The sequence below is a fragment of the Hipposideros armiger genome, unplaced genomic scaffold (genome assembly GCF_001890085.2).
Source record: "Hipposideros armiger isolate ML-2016 unplaced genomic scaffold, ASM189008v1 scaffold_10, whole genome shotgun sequence".
In the NCBI taxonomy this organism is placed as follows: domain Eukaryota; kingdom Metazoa; phylum Chordata; class Mammalia; order Chiroptera; family Hipposideridae; genus Hipposideros; species Hipposideros armiger.
This window is the reverse complement of record NW_017731360.1, coordinates 7,390,537-7,409,540: the sequence shown is the minus strand read 5'-3', so window position 1 is coordinate 7,409,540 and position 19,004 is coordinate 7,390,537. Positions and strand designations below refer to the sequence as shown.

The 19,004-nt window shown below is 38.7% G+C and overlaps 1 protein-coding gene across 8 annotated transcripts in view; it reads right to left on the bottom strand.

The window, feature by feature from the left end:
- The window catches only part of PUM1 (pumilio RNA binding family member 1), a 140,003-nt gene that overhangs the window by 37,663 nt on the left and 83,336 nt on the right, over nucleotides 1-19,004 (bottom strand). For 4 of the 8 annotated variants that reach the window (XM_019660020.1, XM_019660039.1, XM_019660029.1 and 1 more), the window contains 6 exons: nucleotides 12,131-12,224; nucleotides 10,872-10,988; nucleotides 6,429-6,580; nucleotides 3,163-3,301; nucleotides 1,709-1,852; nucleotides 451-747 (listed from right to left, as the gene is read on the bottom strand). In XM_019660020.1, the coding sequence (XP_019515565.1) occupies nucleotides 451-747; nucleotides 1,709-1,852; nucleotides 3,163-3,301; nucleotides 6,429-6,580; nucleotides 10,872-10,988; nucleotides 12,131-12,224 (943 nt within the window). The remainder of the gene's footprint in view (nucleotides 1-450; nucleotides 748-1,708; nucleotides 1,853-3,162; nucleotides 3,302-6,428; nucleotides 6,581-10,871; nucleotides 10,989-12,130; nucleotides 12,225-19,004) is intronic. The other 4 variants (XM_019660064.1, XM_019660055.1, XM_019660078.1 and 1 more) reach the window with 2 other exon arrangements.

The following is a 19,004-nucleotide window of genomic DNA, read 5'->3' as shown; positions in this document are numbered from 1 at the left end:
AAAAATATCTTGGTCTAAGTTCCTTCCTCCCACTTCTCCATAATGTCCACCTTAATTCTTCTCAAGAGGCTGCAGATCGTGGAGTCCACTAGCCTGTGATCTTTAGTAAGTCGTCCTCCCTGTTTTTACCATCCATATGTCTACGCTTCCTTCCAGGGTCTTCCCAGTGCCCGCACAAACCTCCCCTGGTTTTCTAATTCCCGAAACAAATCAACTAGGAGACATAAATAAATAGCAACACAAGCGTAAACCTGAAAATAGGCCCCAACTGTGTATCTTGATTTTAATAGTCCATCATCCCAAAGATAAGTGGGACGGCTGGATTCCCACAGGGCTCGGTCCAGATCTGCCTGTGGTATCTGTCCAGGGTTCCATGCATTGTCAGCGTTCCATAAAGATTGTAAAAATAATTAAAATTCAGTTTTAACAGCACATCAGTCTGGTTTCTACCTGCTGTTCCAAACCCTCCAAGCGCTGATCCCAGGGTGGCGCCGAGAGAAGTGCTACTTCCAAATCCCAAGGATGTGTTGGCGGGCTGGGCAGAGCCCTGGGAGAAGAGGGAGCTGCTCTGGGAGCTGCTGCTCAGAGAGCTGTTGCCATAGAAAGAGCTGGATGCCAGGTTGTTACTGGGCTGCTGCTGGGGCTGGGGCTGAGGCTGCTGGGTTCCTAGAGGGCGAAATGGTCCATTTGTTGTTCCAGCAAGACCACCGGCTGCTCCATTTGCTGAAGCTGCGGCCGCTGCAACAGCTACAAAGAAGAAAGCAAACCATTTGGCTATGAAAGGGATTGGCCACATTTTCAAAGTACATTGTTATCCTTTATGAAAACCTTTAATTCTGCCATATCTTTTCAAAGTAGACACAAACGTTGTAAAGATCTATACAAATATCTTTGATCCCTACATATGAAGCTTTTATGTTCTATTTCTACTTTCAATTTGAGGTCAAAATACCACTGGAGCAAGTTCACTATGCTGGTAGCTTTAAAAAGTCTGTAGTTTAAAATAGGTACAGATATCAAATGTATCCATTCTAAATACAACTACTTCCCCAAATCTCAAGTTCCACAAATACCTATGTGGAGGACATTTTCCCAGAACCAGTGTCAATCATATACTAAAGTCCCTCAAATTCCTAAGACATTTAAGCATGTCACTCTCTTCTAGGTCTTCCCACTGTGGTTCCTAATTAAATATTTATATATATATATATATATATATATATATATATATATATATATATATATATATATATATCTTATATATATATATATATCTTAAAATAAACATCTATTATCCACCCCCAACCAAAATTAACTGTTCTGCCATGTCTCACTACTCCCCTTCCACTTCTTCTACCCCTGCCTCCTGCAAAAACAACAACCACCACCCCTACATTTTTAAACATGACATGGATTTCTGTGAAATAGCCTTGGATTTCTGCCAACGGTACCGTTTTATGTTAGTAATAATCTAACTTCCCATGTTTGCAGTGGAACGGGTCCTTGCTGCTAACCAGCTGGTACATGCCATCAATAGAATCAGAAATCTATTGAGGTCACTTGTTGCTTCTGGCTCTCTTTGAAATATTATAGAGTATAATTGCTATAGTGAGAATTGCCAAATAAAGTACACTGTAACATATTTTAAGAACAGCCTCTGTTACCCTTTAGAGATCTCTGACATGAATCCACTAAGATATAAGCTCACCTGCTTGTGCGGCTGAGGAACTTATGATGACTGGGGCAGGAGCTACAAGTCGTACAGGCGCTCCAAGGCCATTTCTCGCTCCTGCATTCACCACAAGGGCACCGGTTTGGTCATAGTAAGCAGCAGGAGCCAAGACTGGATAACCTGGGAATATCAAGCCAACACATTATAAGGATATATAAAACTAACAACTGCCTGCTGGGCACCCGTATATTGTAAACAGTCACAAACTCGGCTTTGGGGACGGACAGATCTACATGTATATGCTGCTGTCACCATTGAAATAGCTATACGACCCCGAATCTCTGGTTATCCATTTGCTTACCTGTAAAATGAGGATAATAACACCTGTCTCATAAAGTTCTTGTGAAGATTCAGCTAAAAGATGAATGTGAAAGATCTAGCATGATATCTGGCACAATAGGGGGTAGTGTTATTTACCACCCACTCACTAGGTACTAGGGAATTTGGCACGACAGAGCATACCTATACTCTTAAAAGCGCTAACCGAGGCTATCACCAGCAATCACACTGACAAATTTTTCAACTTTTCTTGTCTATACAAATAACAGAAGGTACAAATGATTACAAGCATAGTACTTCTATACTACATAATAATCTAAGCACAAACATGCGGTAAGTTAGCAGGAAAACCCAGACAGGCTTCAATTAACAGGATCTTTTAATACCATATGAGATGAAATCCCCAAATCCTACCGAGCCATAAAAGAAATTGCAGGCGACTTCTTAATAAAACAAAAATGCTTAGTAACTAAAAAAACAAATGATGCAAGTTAAATTTACTCACTAAATTCATAAATGAATCAGTTAATTTGACTGTGCTTTATGGTCAATAAGGATCTATAAACTTACTTGAGGTCTTATAAGGACCTGTTTCAAAGGAAGAACCTCAAACTATATCCACTCCATGCAAGGAATAGGACCAGGTGACACTGAGCCAAAAATAACATATATTCAAGATATGTATCAGTCATAGGTAGGCAGTTACACAGCACCTCTACTATTGGTTTGGGAAAAACCCTAGAAATATAATGGATGACTGCATAAGGAATACCAGGAATTTCTTACTAATAATGCTGTTCGAAAACATCAGCGTAAAGACTAAAGCCCTGGAATGATGCTAAAGTGACCTAGCCACTCCTTCTACCCTTAATCCTGAGGGAGAAAATAGATCACCACCAATAAAAAAAGCATATTTGCAGCAATGTGTGTGGACTTGCATATCTCTACCATATAAGATTAAGACTGGCTCAGAACAATTAGTTGCTCTCATCAACGAACTGTGGTCTAAGTGAGGGCAAGTGTATGTCATCTTTGCCAGTCCCCAAATCATAAGCCTAAGCAAGCTAAAAGCACTGCCCGTTCTCCTCTGAATCTCCCCAACAAGCAGCCTTTTTTCTCTCAAAGTATTAAGAACAACAATGCAGTCTCACCTGGCATGCCTGCAGCCAGTCCTTGTCCAAAAGCAAGGGCAGAGTTCACTGCTGCAGCTGCCACTAGTGGATCTGTTTGCTGTCCCTGCTGGTTTTGATTTGGGGTCAAAGGACGCTGGCTGGCTCCTCCACGGAGAACCTGGGAGACAGAAATAAATCAACTACTTTCTTCTCATTGGATGTATCTAAGACCCATCATGTGCTTAACTTGGGTTGACTTTTAAAAATTGACAGTTGTAAAACATGTTTCCTGTAATGGTTTTGTATGACATGACTGTTAGGACAAAAATTCAATTAGCAACATTTCATACAGTGAAATTTCATTCTACCACTCTTAGTTTAAACATATTACCTTTATAAAGCAGCCAAAAGCATATGAAAGTTATGATTCATTCATTAATCAAATATGTATAATGCCTACCATCTGGCGGGTACGAGGGATAAAGCAATGAACAAAACAATGCCTCTGCGCTCTTGGCGATTGTATTCTAGTGAATGAGACAGATAATAAACAGTAACTCTGCAATAGAACGTCAGTGCTCTGGCAAAAAGTGGGTGAAGAAGAAAGAATATGATGGAGTATGGGAGACAGTTTAGATAGGATGAACAGGGATAATTTACCCACATAATTAAGTTAAAACATCTGTGACAAAACACACACACACACACACACACACACACACACACACACACACACACACGAAGCTGTAGTTTCTTTATGGAATATGAGAGCATTTCCTCTACCCTAGAACACTATTCCCATTCATCAAGGCCCAAATGAGCTCACCAGATTTGATTTAGGGGGCTTCTGACCTGACTGTGTCTATTTCTCCTCCCATAAATCCCACAAACACACAGCAATCTAAATGAAGATGAGTATTAGTCAAGAACACTGACATTTCAGTGCAGAATACCAGTCCTGCCACTGTGATAGAAGATCTACTTTTTTATTAATGAAACACAGGTATCAAGATGCTGGTAATCATTCTTATTCTGAATACTCTGAAGAATGTATTCCAAGAGGTCTATATACAATAGCAAGTAAAAAATGCAAAACCCACAGACCAAGGTTAAAATTACCAAAGTATATAAACAATGCATTTTGCAATGTTTCCAAAGGCAAAGTTCATATCAGATCACTTTTACTATCACTCTGCTATTTATAAAAGTTAAATATGGGTATAACATTATTCTTGGTACCATCTGGTTAAAAATGTAAGAGAAACACTACTAGCAAGCAATTAATATTTATTAAACGAGCATATGGTGAACAACACTGTCTATATTGGCAAGAAGAGATGTGTAGACAATTTACCCAAAGTCTCTTATTTCTTTATCTGTAAAAATAGTGAGAGTAACAGTTTATCTTGCAGATTTGTTGGGAATATGAAAAGTAATGACCCAAGAAACTAGCTGTAATTTCAAGACCTGTGTTTCTCCTATATTTTGTGGAATCTAAAAAAAATTTTAAAAACATATACTCTTAGTGAGATTGATGAAAAGCAAGGGTTTCTTGCTTGGATCCTATCACTGTAAACATATGAGCACAGTGTTTTGCCTTTAATTTGGCAATGCATATCAAAAGTCTAAATACTCATATTTGCTCAAAAAAAGGTCCATTTCTAAGAATTTATTCCACGAAAAAAATCATAGACTTATGCCAAAAATAGTCATCAGTCTAATTTATAACACCAAAAAATTACTAAGTTAAATATTAAATAATAATGGACTGGTCAAAATAAAGTATGAGATACTCTTTGATGGCTTTAACTATAGCTAGGAAATGTTATTAAAATAAACATTAAATAATGTGGGAATCTTTTAAAAACAGGATACAAAACCACATGGACAAAAAAAATCCCAGTTTTATAACCAATTAATTAAATAATGTTAGAATGACAGATACCAAACATTAATATTGGTTTCTTCTGACATAAAAAAACCAAAGTGTGATTTTTTTCTTTGAGTTTTCCAATTCACCACAATATTCAGCAATAAGTGGGTGTTGCTCTAGTAAGCAGGAGAAACTGGCCATTTAAAATAAAAAGACATGCTCAGTTTTGCAGTTAATCATCCTTTCTCAATTTAAAAGCTCTTATCACTATAAGTTAAAACAGATATAACAGATTTAAGATTTATATCCAGGGCCAGCCGAGTGGCTCAGTTGGTTAAGAGTTGGCTTAAGGGTGGCGGATTGGGGGAGAGGGGTTGTCATTTCGAGGGGTAAAAAGTATAACTATTGCACTGTGTTGTACAGCTGAAACTAATTCTAAAAAATATGTATTTCACAATAAAAAATAAATGGACCAAAAAAAAAAAAAAAAAGAGTTGGCTTAAGAGCGTGCACTCTGAGCAAATAGGGCCGCCGGTTCAATTCCCACACGGGCCAGCGAAGCTGCACCCGAGCTGAGCTGTTGCTGAGCTGCCAACAGGTTGCAGGACAGCTCAGCTCGTGTAACAACAAGATTGCCTCTTCGATGGTGGCTATGCACACCCGCAACTAAGACTGTACTCAGCACCTTGAGCTGAGCTGCCGCCCGGATGGCTCAGTGGATAGAGCATGAGCTCTTAACAACAAGGCTGCCGGTTAGACTCCCGCATGGGATGATGGCTACGCCCACCCACAACTAAGATTTAACACAGCACCTTGAGCTTAGAGGCTACGAGCTGCTGACCGGCAGCCAGATGGCGACTGGCGCCCTCCACAATGAAGACTGAAGAACGACAACTTGGCTGTTCCCCTTCCCCAATTCCCCAACACTGTTCCCCTTCCCCAATTCCCCAATAAAATCTTAAAAAAAAAAACACAACGATTTATATCCAATCCAATAGATGTTATAAATATACAGTCTGAAGAATAAGTACCTTCCCTTTGGTGACAAGCTACTTGTAAGAGAGCCGGAATTGATCTGAGAATAATGCTTAGCAGTTAATTATAGAATGGCAGAAAGAAAATTTACTATCAATATGAATACTCACTTTGCCACTTGCTAACTATGTACCCGTAACTAGATAATCCCCTAAGCAGTTCTCTCATATGTAAATTCATAATATCATTCTTTCAGCTAGTTACACTGACCCAGGACCTGATACATAAAAGGCATTCAGTCAGCATTCAGTAAGCTCAACTAAGTCTGAACCTGAACTCAGATACAAACTCAAAGGGAACTCACCCATTCACAGTGTTTCTGTATTTGGACCAATGTTACCTTTAAATTCTATGAGAAGTCAAATTCTTACATGGGATAAATTTTGTTAACATTTACCTGCTGCTGCCCTTGCTGAGCCTGGGGGGTGGTCTGCTGATTAGCAGAATTGGTTGCTGCAGCAGCAGCAGCGGCTTGCTGTTGGAAAAGACTGGCAGGGTAGACTCCCCAGGGAGTAACTCCGTAGTACTGGTGAGGGACCACAGCAGGGCCTAAAAATAGCAAGAGAGGTAAGGCAAGTTGAGACTGGTGAGAATCATCTCAGGGTTTCCAAAGCCCACATCTAAATCAGCAGATCCCACTGTACAGTACTGAGAACATACTGGTTCATTCTAGCTAATCATTAACTATTTTTGAAAAAAAAAACATTATACATGATCCCCATACCAAAGTCTTCTGAAGTCAGTAATATAGTACTTCAGTCCTAGAGGAAGAAGCTTGTGAAGGATAAAGCATTGGAGATATTGAAAGGGAGCGTTACTGGTAGAAGTAGGGAGAGGTCAGTTTAAGAATACATGGGAGAATTGGCCTTGGTCAGGAAGGAGGCAAAGGCACGCTTTCCCTGAGAAAGAAAGGATGTAGGGAAGACATAGACAGAGTTTGTTGTTAACAGGGAAATAAATGGCAAGTTTGTATGATTAAGTTGTACTCCGCTTTCAATGGTCAAGATGGCTCCTGAGATGTTTAACAGGGACGGGGATACCGGTGCTTCAACTCCAGAAGCATGAAAATCCACCAGTCTTCCAACAACAAAACCCAGACCCTCCACTGAACCTCCTCAGCTCGATCTCTGAGAGGATTCATTTTCCTGTTTCTATTTTTCAAGTCACAAAAGTCATTCATCACAACTACATTCAAACACTGATAAGTGAAATTTTAAATGTAAGTCAAAGTTGGAAACAGAAACAAAAAATATAACACCATGAATTATTACAGACCTGCTGAGTATCCACAACACAACAAGGCTTTCTGCTTTCAATTTTACCTGTTCATCTTCTTTAGCAACAAGCTACAGCTGCAGCCTCTGCCACACAGTAGGCAACAGAGAGGTTAACAGCGCAATACAGACAGCAACCTGGGGGCAGCAGAAATCAAACCACAGAATTTTCTGAAGCTGGTGGCCAGAAACATCAATGCTGCCTATCTGCCAACCAAGACAAAGGTTCAAAGCTAGCTCCTCACATCTGCTGAAACACATCTCCAATCAGAACTTTCTTAGTTAAAGCACAGAGCTCAAAATATTTGCAACTTGATTAATAATAACCACACCTTACAACTAAGTTCCAAAAAGCTGTTTCAAGTATAGCTATTCTGACATTAACCCTATAGAAACATACACATAAGTTGAAATAAATTGGTACACGTTTCCTGTTCCCCATTTTAAGCTTCTAAAACATCAGTAAGTCAAATTATACCACTGTCCAATGTGGCTTTGACATTTCTAATTTGGTATTTTCAGTGACTGTGGGCTTAGCCAAGATCAAGAAGCTCCCTTTATAAGGGTGCCCACTGTCAAACACTACATATGCTTAGAAAAGGTATGTTATCATTGAGCTATTTTAATGTAATAAGCAAATGGTTTAACGTCTTTGTCAGAACCTAAATAGTCTAAAAAGCACACCTCCAAGTTAAAGACAGTAAACTCTTCTGCCACATGTTTATAAAGAGGAGTGATCTTGGGCAGTTAAAAGAATGAAAGAGAAAACATAATGAAGACCCTACCTGTGCCTTAGTTTCCTCACCTGCAAAATGGGTGGAACAGGAGTTAGCTAGGGTGTTGCCACATCTACCTTAAAAGGCTGGGCTGAAACCTGCAATGATATTCCCAAGGCTCCCTCAGAAGCCAACAAAGCAAACCTCTATTGGGCACAGACTGCTGTTACCATAAACTTTTGAACTATCCTTTAAATTGTCTCAACTGACATTCCTACTACTTTCCCTGGTCTTGTGGCCTACGACTGAGTTTAGGAAAATACCCCAGGGTGCATCATTGCTCAAGATTGACTCATCAGGATGCCTGCTTCCTGTGTAGTTAACACTCCCTAAGAATATGCTGTTTCATAGTTTGGGCAGTTAACGTTTCCGGTTCTGTGTGAAAGCACCGAAGTCATTTTCAGCCTGGCTCAGCTGATAGTACAAAAAGCAAGATTCTCTTCACTAAACTATGAACTCAGTGAGGACAAATGTGTCATACTTTAGACAAGTTCTCCATTTCAAATAACATGTAGTAAGCTACTTGAGTAAAGTTAGTAAAGCAAGTACAGAAAAGAATTTAAGATAACATAGATATTAGATAGTATACTGAAGTGCATGCATGGGCTTTGAGTTAGAGCTGGCTCAAATCTCAATTCTACAAAATTTCAATTGTGTGATCTCAAACAAGATTCCTAGTCTGTAAAATCGTCATGTTAACAACTCATATGAAAGAAAAGCAGTCAGCACAACGGCTGGCAAATGGTTAATAAGCTCTAGAAGAGCTTTCAATTTCTCCCCCGAAGGCCAAGGTGGGCAGAACTATACTACATATGTTCCCATCACAGCCCATGTCAAGATGCGAACAATTCTAAAGAAAATAATACAAACTTCTGTACTGCATTTGAGTTCATAATTGCAAATCACATGCTACATAATAAGAAGTGAAATCTTACAGTAATATTTGGTCATAATTAACATGACTTGGAGGGATCTGTTCCCAAAGAATATTTACTTTGGAAAACATTTAGTTTGTCCTAACACTGAATTCAAATGCCATACATTTATGACCCCACTACGGTGACAGCAACTGTGCCACACAGAGTCATGTAACAAAAGTGCCTGCCTTTTTTAAAGAGTTCAGTCTTTTTTATTGTTTTGGGGGAACAGTGTTTTTTTTCCAGGACCCATCAGCTCCAAGTCAAGTAGTTGTTTCAATCTAATTGTGGAGGGTGCAGCTCAGTGGCCCATTGGGGATCGAACCGGCAGTCTTGGTGTTATGAACACTGCGCTCTAACCAACTGAGCTAACTGGCTGCCCCTGAGAGAGGTTCAGTCTTGGTGAAGAGAGGGGGAACCACTCATGTATACATCCACAAGCAAATAAATACAAAGCAGTAAGTAATAGAGAAAGAATAGGGAAGGGTTAGCAAAGGAAGGCTTTCTAGAGGTGGTAAAGCCAGGTAAGAAGCTTCCCAGGCAAAGAATGGGAAGAGAATTTACTATAGTAGACTAGGGAGGCCATAGTGTCCAAAGACACAGAGACCTAGACCAGAGTGACATCTACAACAAGCTAAAAATCAGTTTAGTATTGCTAAAATGTATGGTGTGAGCCAGTGGTAGCCAGTATGAGGGAAGAAAGTGGTGCACATGTAAAGACATCCATCTACAAGTCAGAGAAATTCCTATCCATAGTGGGCCCCAATCCTTGCTAATCCTCAGAATGCCATGGCAGCTCCTTAAAAACACTGACTCCAAAGAACAACACACCACCACCATCACTACCCAAGTAGGTTATAATGATCAGCCACGTCTGATAATAACTACTGTATGTTACATTAGGGTGGATAAGACAGAAAGCAATGAAGGGTTTAAGTAGAAGGGTAAGAGGTAAGATCTGTGTTTCAGACAGTTTTCTTGAACAATTTAGGGACATACAGGAGGGGGAAGAAGCAAGGAAATTGGGACTATGTGAGAGAGCATCTGCAGAAGTCTGGGTAAAACATATTAGGACCTAAACTGTGATAGACTCAAGAACAAGACAAGGGGAGAGGTTCCCAAAATATCTATGAGGAAAATATCTTCGTGGATCAAAAACACCTATACAGGAGATAGCTGACTAGTTTGTCTTTGGATGTGTTCAAGTATGTATGAGGTTATAGCTAAGCAGAGAGAGCTTGTTGGCAGGCAGAAGGCACTGGGAATCAGGAGAGAAGTCCTCACTGGAGACGTGGATTTGTGAGAGAGTATAAAGAACACATGTCTGGGTCGGCCGAGTGGCTCAGTTGGTTAAGAGTTGGCTTAAGAGCACGAGCTCTGAGCAACAGGGCCGCCGGTTCAATTCCCACATGGGCCAGTGATGCTGCGCCCGAGCTGAGCTGTTGCTGAGCTGCCAAAAGGTGGCAGGATGGCTCAGCTGGTGTAACAAGATTGCCTGTTCGATGGTGGGCTATGCCCACCTGCAACTAAGACTGAACTCAGCACCTTGAGCTGAGCTGCCGCCTGGATGGCTCAGTGGATACAGTGTGCGCTCTTAACAACAAGGCTGCCGGGTTCGACTCCCGCATGGGATGGTGGCTACACCCACCTGCAACTAAGATTGAACACAGCACCTTGAGCTTAGCGGCCGATGGGCAGCCAGATGGCGACTAGTGCCCTCCACAATGAAGACTGAAGAACAACAACTTGGCCAGTCCCCTCCCCCAATTCCCCAATAAAATCTTTAAAAAATAATAAAAAAATAAAGAACACATGCCCATCTCGAACGACTTTTAGCAGGTGAGAAAATCCTTCACGCAGCAGAATGTCTCACCTAGTGTTGCTGCTGCAGCCAATCCAGCTGTGTAGGGGTCCGTCCCTGGGGGAGCAGCGCTGATGATGTACGGATTGGGGACAAATGCAGCGGGAGCTAAACCTGCTGAAAACATACCTGTCAGTAAAAACAAACTTGACTAAAAGTGCAGCCCTACCAAATACCTACACAGTTTGGCTATTTGTTCCAGGCTGTAGGTGAGAGCAAAAAGAAAAAACAGAGATAACAAGATAGGTTGAGACTAAAGAGGAATTTTAAAAAGATAAAATAATCCCTATAATAGATTATGGTGACATTTAGCTTTCATCTTTTTTTTAACCTTTACTAAAATATTACAAGTAAAAGTGTAATGCAATTTTAAAGTCAGCACAATTTCTACAAGAGGATTAAAATTTAACAGGCTAAAATAGAGCAATGTAAAAGATTTTGTAATGGGACACAGGGAAGGGTTTATTTCCACTTAAAACAATTTTCCAAACAGTTTTCCTCACAGAAAACATGTGGATGTTTATTTATAAAGACAACTGTCTCCCATGATACAATACCACAGTCAGGCAAAGGCCTCTAGGCTGGCCTCACTGGATCTAGGTTGAAAGCAAGTCTTTTCTTCTGCCGTATACCACAATCCATGATTGGTGATTGCCTTTATACTCGATCATATCATTTCGGCACATTAAAAAAAAAAATTCTACTTGTACTTGTTTATATTTACAGCATTTGGTTTCAGAGACCTCTAAAAGGTCGGGCGGGGGAAAAAATATGCACGTCAAAACTTTAACAACTACTGCAGAAGAAGGACAAAGCTACTTAAAAAAACAACTAGTGATTACATGAGACTACTTTATAACATTTTTAATACATGCTGCTAGGAAAATGGATTTATAGGTACTAATTGCTACTTGATAAGAAGAGACGTTGATATATTCAGTCTATACAACCCCAACATGTACAAAACTATCGTCATTTAATCACTTTCATCCAATCTTACCAACAGCGTTGATGCTAGTCACTACTGTAGTAAATACTTTAAATCTTGAAACAGCTGAGGTAGAGAGATAGTTGGATACTCTTATGAGCTGAGGTCTAGAAGGTGTGCCAAAAATAAGGAATGTAGCTAGAGACAACTGGATGAGAGGAAAGGCCATTTTACATGGAGGGATTTGTATGGACTTCTAGCATCTGGGACTTCTTCACAGCAGCCAGCATCCTAAAATGGTGGCCACACCGATAATAAGGGAGCTACAGGCTTAAATACTTACCGATGTGAGGTTGGTGAGCGGCCGCCAGTGCATACTGCTGCTGCTGAGCAGCTGTCAACTGCTGGACAGCAAGCGCATTAGGTCTTTGGAACAGCTGAGGTAAGAAAAAGACATGATGATGTTAGAGAACTCTCTCATGAATAATTTTAAAACCTCTCTGAATCAAAATTTCTATAAGCCCTGTTTAGGCGTGGTACATTAAACAAAAATGTTCTAATACTCCATTCACATGGTATCGCGATGCTTCATAGTTCTGTTTTCTCTCTCTTTCTCTGCCTCAAGTTGGTGCCCAGAACCCACATGCTGACTACTTCACAGGTTATTTGGCCCCTGAACCATGCACACATAAAAAGGCCCTAGCAGTCGTCAACAGGTCTGAGGGTCCTGCCTGATCCAAGGCACACTGAAAAACCAAACAAAGGTGCTACAAAATGACTTAACATGTTGCCCCTAGTGCTGTCATCACCCTTCAGTCCTTTTGAGACACCTCCCCCTTCCCCCCTAACACTGGATTAATCCTCACCTATGCACATTTTGGAAACGAAAATGAAAAGTATTCGTTTCGTCCTCAGGCTGCCTCTTCCCAGGGAAATGATAGTGAATACTTTCCTCAACTAGTGGTGGATTATCATACTGAGTAAACTGGACAACTGCCCAGCTTCTGGGGGCTCCCAAGTTTCCTCGGATACCTATCCTTTATATGTAGAAACTAACAGAAGTACAGCTGCTACTAACAAAACTTGGATTATGAGCTCAGACCCAGCACACTTCTTAGTTCCCAAGAAAAGGAAAGGAGTTCAAAGGCCTTAACACTAAGACTATCCCAAGGTTCTATTTTAATACAAAGTCAATCATTCACTCATTCATTCTACAAATATTTATGAAACAAGTAACACCTTCTAGGCACTGTGCAAGGAACTAGGGATACAACAATAAATAAAATGTTCATACATTTTAGTATGAATAGTATTGGTGCAAAGAAAGGAGATGCCAGTAATCTGATTTTGGATTGTTCTGACATGACTCCTTTTAAGCAGTCATGCTGAATACTTTCCTTTCTTTGCTGGAAATCAGACTGACAGCACTTTTTGAAGGGACCTCCCAAGAAAGGACCTTCAACCTACCTGCTCTTTCTACAGCACTTTTCAACAGCTCAGCTGACATCACTAGTTGATATATAATAGACACCACGGATCTTGAATTACAGATGTCCTCATAAAGAGACCCGATTGTTTCAGACATTAGGAGATAATGTCATTCCACCAACTCAGCTTAATTATTGTCACGACTGAACTTTTAATAGAAAGGCTTTATCCTATGATTTGGCTACTTCTATGCCTCAAAAATCTGAGTAGACTGATTTTAAATAAAAAGAAAACAAAAGGTGAATATTTTGAACACACTGGCCAACTTCACCTCTTACCTCTCTTTCTATAAATTTATCTTTCTAAAAACCAGAAAACTAGTCTTTGCTTTTACAGTATGAATGTCAAAAATAACCACGTACAGATTTCAAAAACACTTTTGAGTATTTTTTTTTTCAAAGGTTAAAAAAAACTTCACTATGTTACTGGTAAAAAGACAGCACTACTGTATAAGCATTGATTAAATATCAAGTCTTCAAGGGAAATGCTGGACTCGATTGATAAACATATCAAAACAACTGCTCACTCTCAGGAAGGGAGCCCATCAGTAATGTGTGATAACTGTGATCTTGGGGTTTTTGCCAAGTTGGTTTCACATTTCTGTTATATCGAAAGGACAGTCTCATAGTATTCCTACCAACAGGAGACAGTCCACCCAAGAGGGGCAGCCAAGAGGCAGAAAACAAGTAAAATAGTGCGAAGTTGATTTTTAAAGTTTTTCCAAGGTCGTAAAAATACCTCGTAGTTCCACTAAACATCTACTCTCTCTTTAATGGCTCTCTGGAATTTTCCTAGCCTAAAACGTTTTGAAATATTGAACATCTCTGATGTTGCTTGTGGCTAATCTCTTCCCTCTATCTACCATGCTATAAACAAAGTAACTCATTTCATTCAACAAACATTTTTTTTGAGCAATTAGCTAGATGTTGTGACATGGAGCTAGGAAAATAAAGATGGTGTGTTCAAAACATAAATCTTGAGGTTATCTGGATTTATTAACCAAAAACAGTACTCTAATGCCATGCCATCTGATTTCTCACTTCATATGTTTTTACCATTATATGTAACTCATTATATGTATGTGTACTCTATCTATAAATATATACAAATACAGTGTGCAAGTATCATGAAAGTACCACGTAATATGAGTTTGTAGTTCTAACCATAATTTGTTACCACACTTTACGAGTAGGATCCATTACTTTTAACTAAAAAAACACAGGCCCTTACAAGGATTCCCACATATCCCGTGTTTGAGAGTTGATTAATATCTCAGTGGCTGTGGTGAATAGAGGATTATTTTTTGAGTGCATTTGCAGTAAACAATCAACAAAAGTAAATTATGCCTCTACAGCAGGCAGGTTTGATTATAGCATAGATTACAGTAGGAATCCTGGCAATTCTCTTTATGTAAATGGTTCAATATTAACTCGAAATACAGAGTATTCAAAACAAAATTGGGTAATTGGCATGGATTGATGGATTCCAAAGGATCCTGCAAAATTCATACAAATGCCATCTGCTGGGCAAAGCACTGAGCTCTGTAAGCATTTTCATCCTTTTCACAAAGCAAGCTAATCGTAACTGATAAACACAATACTGTGAGAGTTGGAGAAAATGCTTATTTTAAGGTCGGTATAATGATAAATGTGCCACTACTGATTACAATTTACTTGGATAAAATTCATAAGTTGTTCCAGAGACTAAATACAGAGAAAAAGAGATCAAACTGTTTCAAGCTTATCAAGGTTCTTAATAATATTGAAGCCATAATTTGGGAACTACACAAGCAAGCTGGTATGACTCCCTTCTCTGCCACTATATGACCTTACACAAGATACCCTGGCAGGGTTCTTATTCCGGAAAAAAATCTGGGCAGTCGAAAACACTCAACATGGTGACTGATAGACAGCTGGCATCTTATAAAATATAGCTACTACTATTATTACTGTTATCAATAATAAGTGGTGGCATAAAATATTATTGTTGACTTTTCAGAATATGGAGGAGGAATATCTAAATATGGACTTAGCAAATGTAAAAGACTATCCTCCTCTCCTGGCCCCCAAAATACAATGTTCTGTCAGCCCCGGCTCTTCACCAGTTTAAGGCAATATACATAGTGGACAGGGGATAAGAGCACAGACTCTTGGGCCAGGAAGCCTGTATTCGTATCTCAGCTCCACCGCTGACTTTCTATGTGACTTTTTGAGCAAGACAATCTCTCATGCCTCAATCTTCTCTCTCTCTAATAGGGACAATAAAGGTATATCTAACACATCAGGTTGTTGTAGGTATTAAAATTAATACATGTTAAGCACTTAGAACTGTCTTTTATGTTTGATGTTCTTTCTGATGAGTAGGAAGACAGCCCACACACAGGTACACACAGTCCTTTCGTGAGTCATCTCTTACAGCTCCTCCCACAACAAGGCAGCCCAGGATGGGGAAAGCAGAGGTCAAGGCTCTTCGAAGTTCAAGTCAAAATCCCAACGAGTTCATGAACACCAACTGCTCTCAGCAGGTCACAAAGATAACAGGGAAGGAAGAAAAAAACATTTTTTGTTGGTGTTGATGAGTTCTTTTAACAATATCTCCATGCAGGAAAAACTATGAATGCAGTTGAACTTGAAGGTACGACAACTCCACATAGCAAAAGGCTTTGTGTTTCTAGTAACAGCCTGGAGCTGCAGATCAAAACCCAGATATCTGCACAGCCTGTAGAATACGACCTTCAGTGAGTGTCTTAGCTTCACGATGTCTTCATTTTCTTATCTGTAAAAATATAATAGCTGTCCTAGCTCATGGGGCTGTTGTCAAGATTCACAGAGAAAAGCCCTTCGAAGCACTAAAAGTATTACATTAATGGCAGGACTATAAATTTTTAATAAAAAAGTATATCTCGGAGCCAGTCCTCAGTACATAAAATTTGTAAATGTTTGCTATTGTTTAAAGCCTCCAGATCAAAGCCCATTTTGGGCCAGGTTATTTGAACAACTACTTAACATTTAACCAGGTTAAATAATCAACTAATGAATTCTGGCTTAACAGGTACATACAAAGCATGCTGCTGAATTTTAAAAAAGAAAAAACTCTTTACATTTATTTAAAAGATGAAGAATCTCATTCCAAAATAAATGATTTCTAAGTAAGATGGGAAAAACAAAACATATTCTTCCTCCAAGAAAATCAATCTTTTGAAGAAAATCATATCATAAAATTTCAAGAGTCAAATAACAATAGATGTAAGCTTCAATCAACTAAATTGCTAGCTAACATCAGCATTTTAAGTGATTGTACACGTGACACTAATAGAACAATCTTCCTTTCATTTGTAAATGGAAAAGAAAGCCAAGAATATTAAATACCTATATTAAAACCCTGTACACACTTGGCATTGTAAGAATGACATTTAATCACTATCACACTTAAAAGCAATGCATGCCAATTTCCTCTTTCATCTGTCTAGGGTTGTGAATATAGTATTTCAATTATGACTTTCAGAGTATTTTCTCTTTGTTAAAATTCATGCTTCACAGGTGACAGTTTTAAGTCTATCACTATACAATTCTGTAAAACATGCTACATTAGGCTATTTTTAAATTCTAAATAAAGAATTCTAAATAAACAGTATCAACAATTAATCTGATTAATCTATACTAACATAATCCTGGCTTTGGTTTCTGCTATGCAGGATTGTAATATAATGAAATCTAGTAATAATTTTATAAAACATACTTAGGGCAATATAATGGTTTTACAGCTATAAAATAAAGAATACTGCTCAAGTTTCATAACAAAATGGCATGAACACATTATATATGAATTGTTCACTATGTTTTCTGGGATTAGGGAGAAGACAATAAGGGGAAAGTGTGAGGAAAAACAGAAAATACTCCAGAAATATCAATGAGCATTTCAAACTACCCTGAATTAGGTCTTCTTAACTCCAGATCTTTGTTCTTGGGATAGGTAAAATTATCTTCAGTTTCACAAAATTTAGCATATCCTTCAATTATGATTATAAGCAACAAACCATATTAACATCTGTGTCTTAATCACCAACAGAAATCACACCCATTTTCAGGTTACTTGACGGTTTTAGACATCTCAAAACCTTGTTTGTGCTCATTATGATAGTGCACCTACTTCTTTTTCATGTGTCATATGATCAAGCACATCATCAAACTTGTTAAATATTTTACAGCTATTTGTATATAACTGGCTTCCTTTGTAATTCTACTTTTACATTTTAAAACATTATTCTGAGAATTCAGTCCACAGGGGTTCATCACACACACACACACACACACACACACACACACACACACACACGGAATATCTGCTCTAAATAAATCTTAGAAAGGTTAATTTACAATTAACAGTGACTAGACAAGTACTAGTAAGCCTGTAATGAACTAAATAAAAATAACCCTTTCTGTATTTTGAGGCTGCTCTATATGTATTATACACCTCAATACAAGCTGATAGTTAACAGTTTTATGAAACCAAGTTATCACATCAAAGCAAAATCCTGATTCAAAGGAAATAGGACAAAAGGAATTATTTTATCAATTTCCAAACCAGAACCTCTCACAAAAATCACAAATAAAACTACCCTACCAATTGTAACAAATAACTCAAAACTTAAAAAAAAAAAGCTAGCCTTTGATACCTATTTAAGAAAGCCAAGATAAAAGAGCAGAATGTGCAGAAAAGTATGTACCATACTAGATATCTAGTTCAATGTGCACAATCAATACTGTCTAGGACTCTGGCCTGGCTCTCAAGGCCTTTGTGATCTGGACTCAGTAACCAAATATCTATCACCTTTTCTCCTTCTACATGTATTTTCTATTATTGGCCTATAACAGCAGTCATTTCCATCTCCATAACTCTGCTCTATTCAATGCAGCAATATATACTCCACCGGTCTTTCGGGCTAGATCTATGCAACCTTGGCCCTCCATCAAGCTCTCTCTCCCCTGGTCTGACATTACTAACCAGCTAATTTAGCGCTTAATTCCTCAACTGTCCCACAACTGTTACATGTACCATAGTCTTACTGTGAACACTAGCGCTAAAAGCTAAGGTTCTTGGAAGGACACAATAGTTAACAGTTAGCTGATTAATATGGGAAAAAGAATGTCTAAAACTACTACAAACTAACAGCACAAAAAAACTAAACCATAATAATTAAGTCATTCCTTCTTTAAAATGTTTGTCATTGCCTATAAAGCAGCACAGCAATGTCAGTAAAACATGTAACAGTCACATGTCTTGCTAGGGAGACCGCATCATGGATGGAGTAAAGGCTTGATCACTGCACTGTACACCTGAAGCTGATGCTGTATAAAATCTATGTCAACTATAAGTGAATATATATATATATATATATATATATATATATATATGGTATCATGGGACATGGAGTATAGTGTGGGAGTGGAGTCAAGGGAATTGTAATAGATATGTATGATATTGGGGGCAGAAGTGGGGCGGCGGATTGGGGGAGAGGGGTTGTCACTTCAAGGGGTAAAAAGTATAACTATTGCACTGTGTTGTACAGCTGAAACTAATTCTAAAAAATGTGTATTTCACAATAAAAAATAATTTAAACAAAAAACATGTTAACACACAATCCATGTAACCTCACTTGTTTTCAGCCTCAACTACCACCTAGGGAGATTGCTTCTGCATCATGTACTAAACACATACCTGTTAATTTC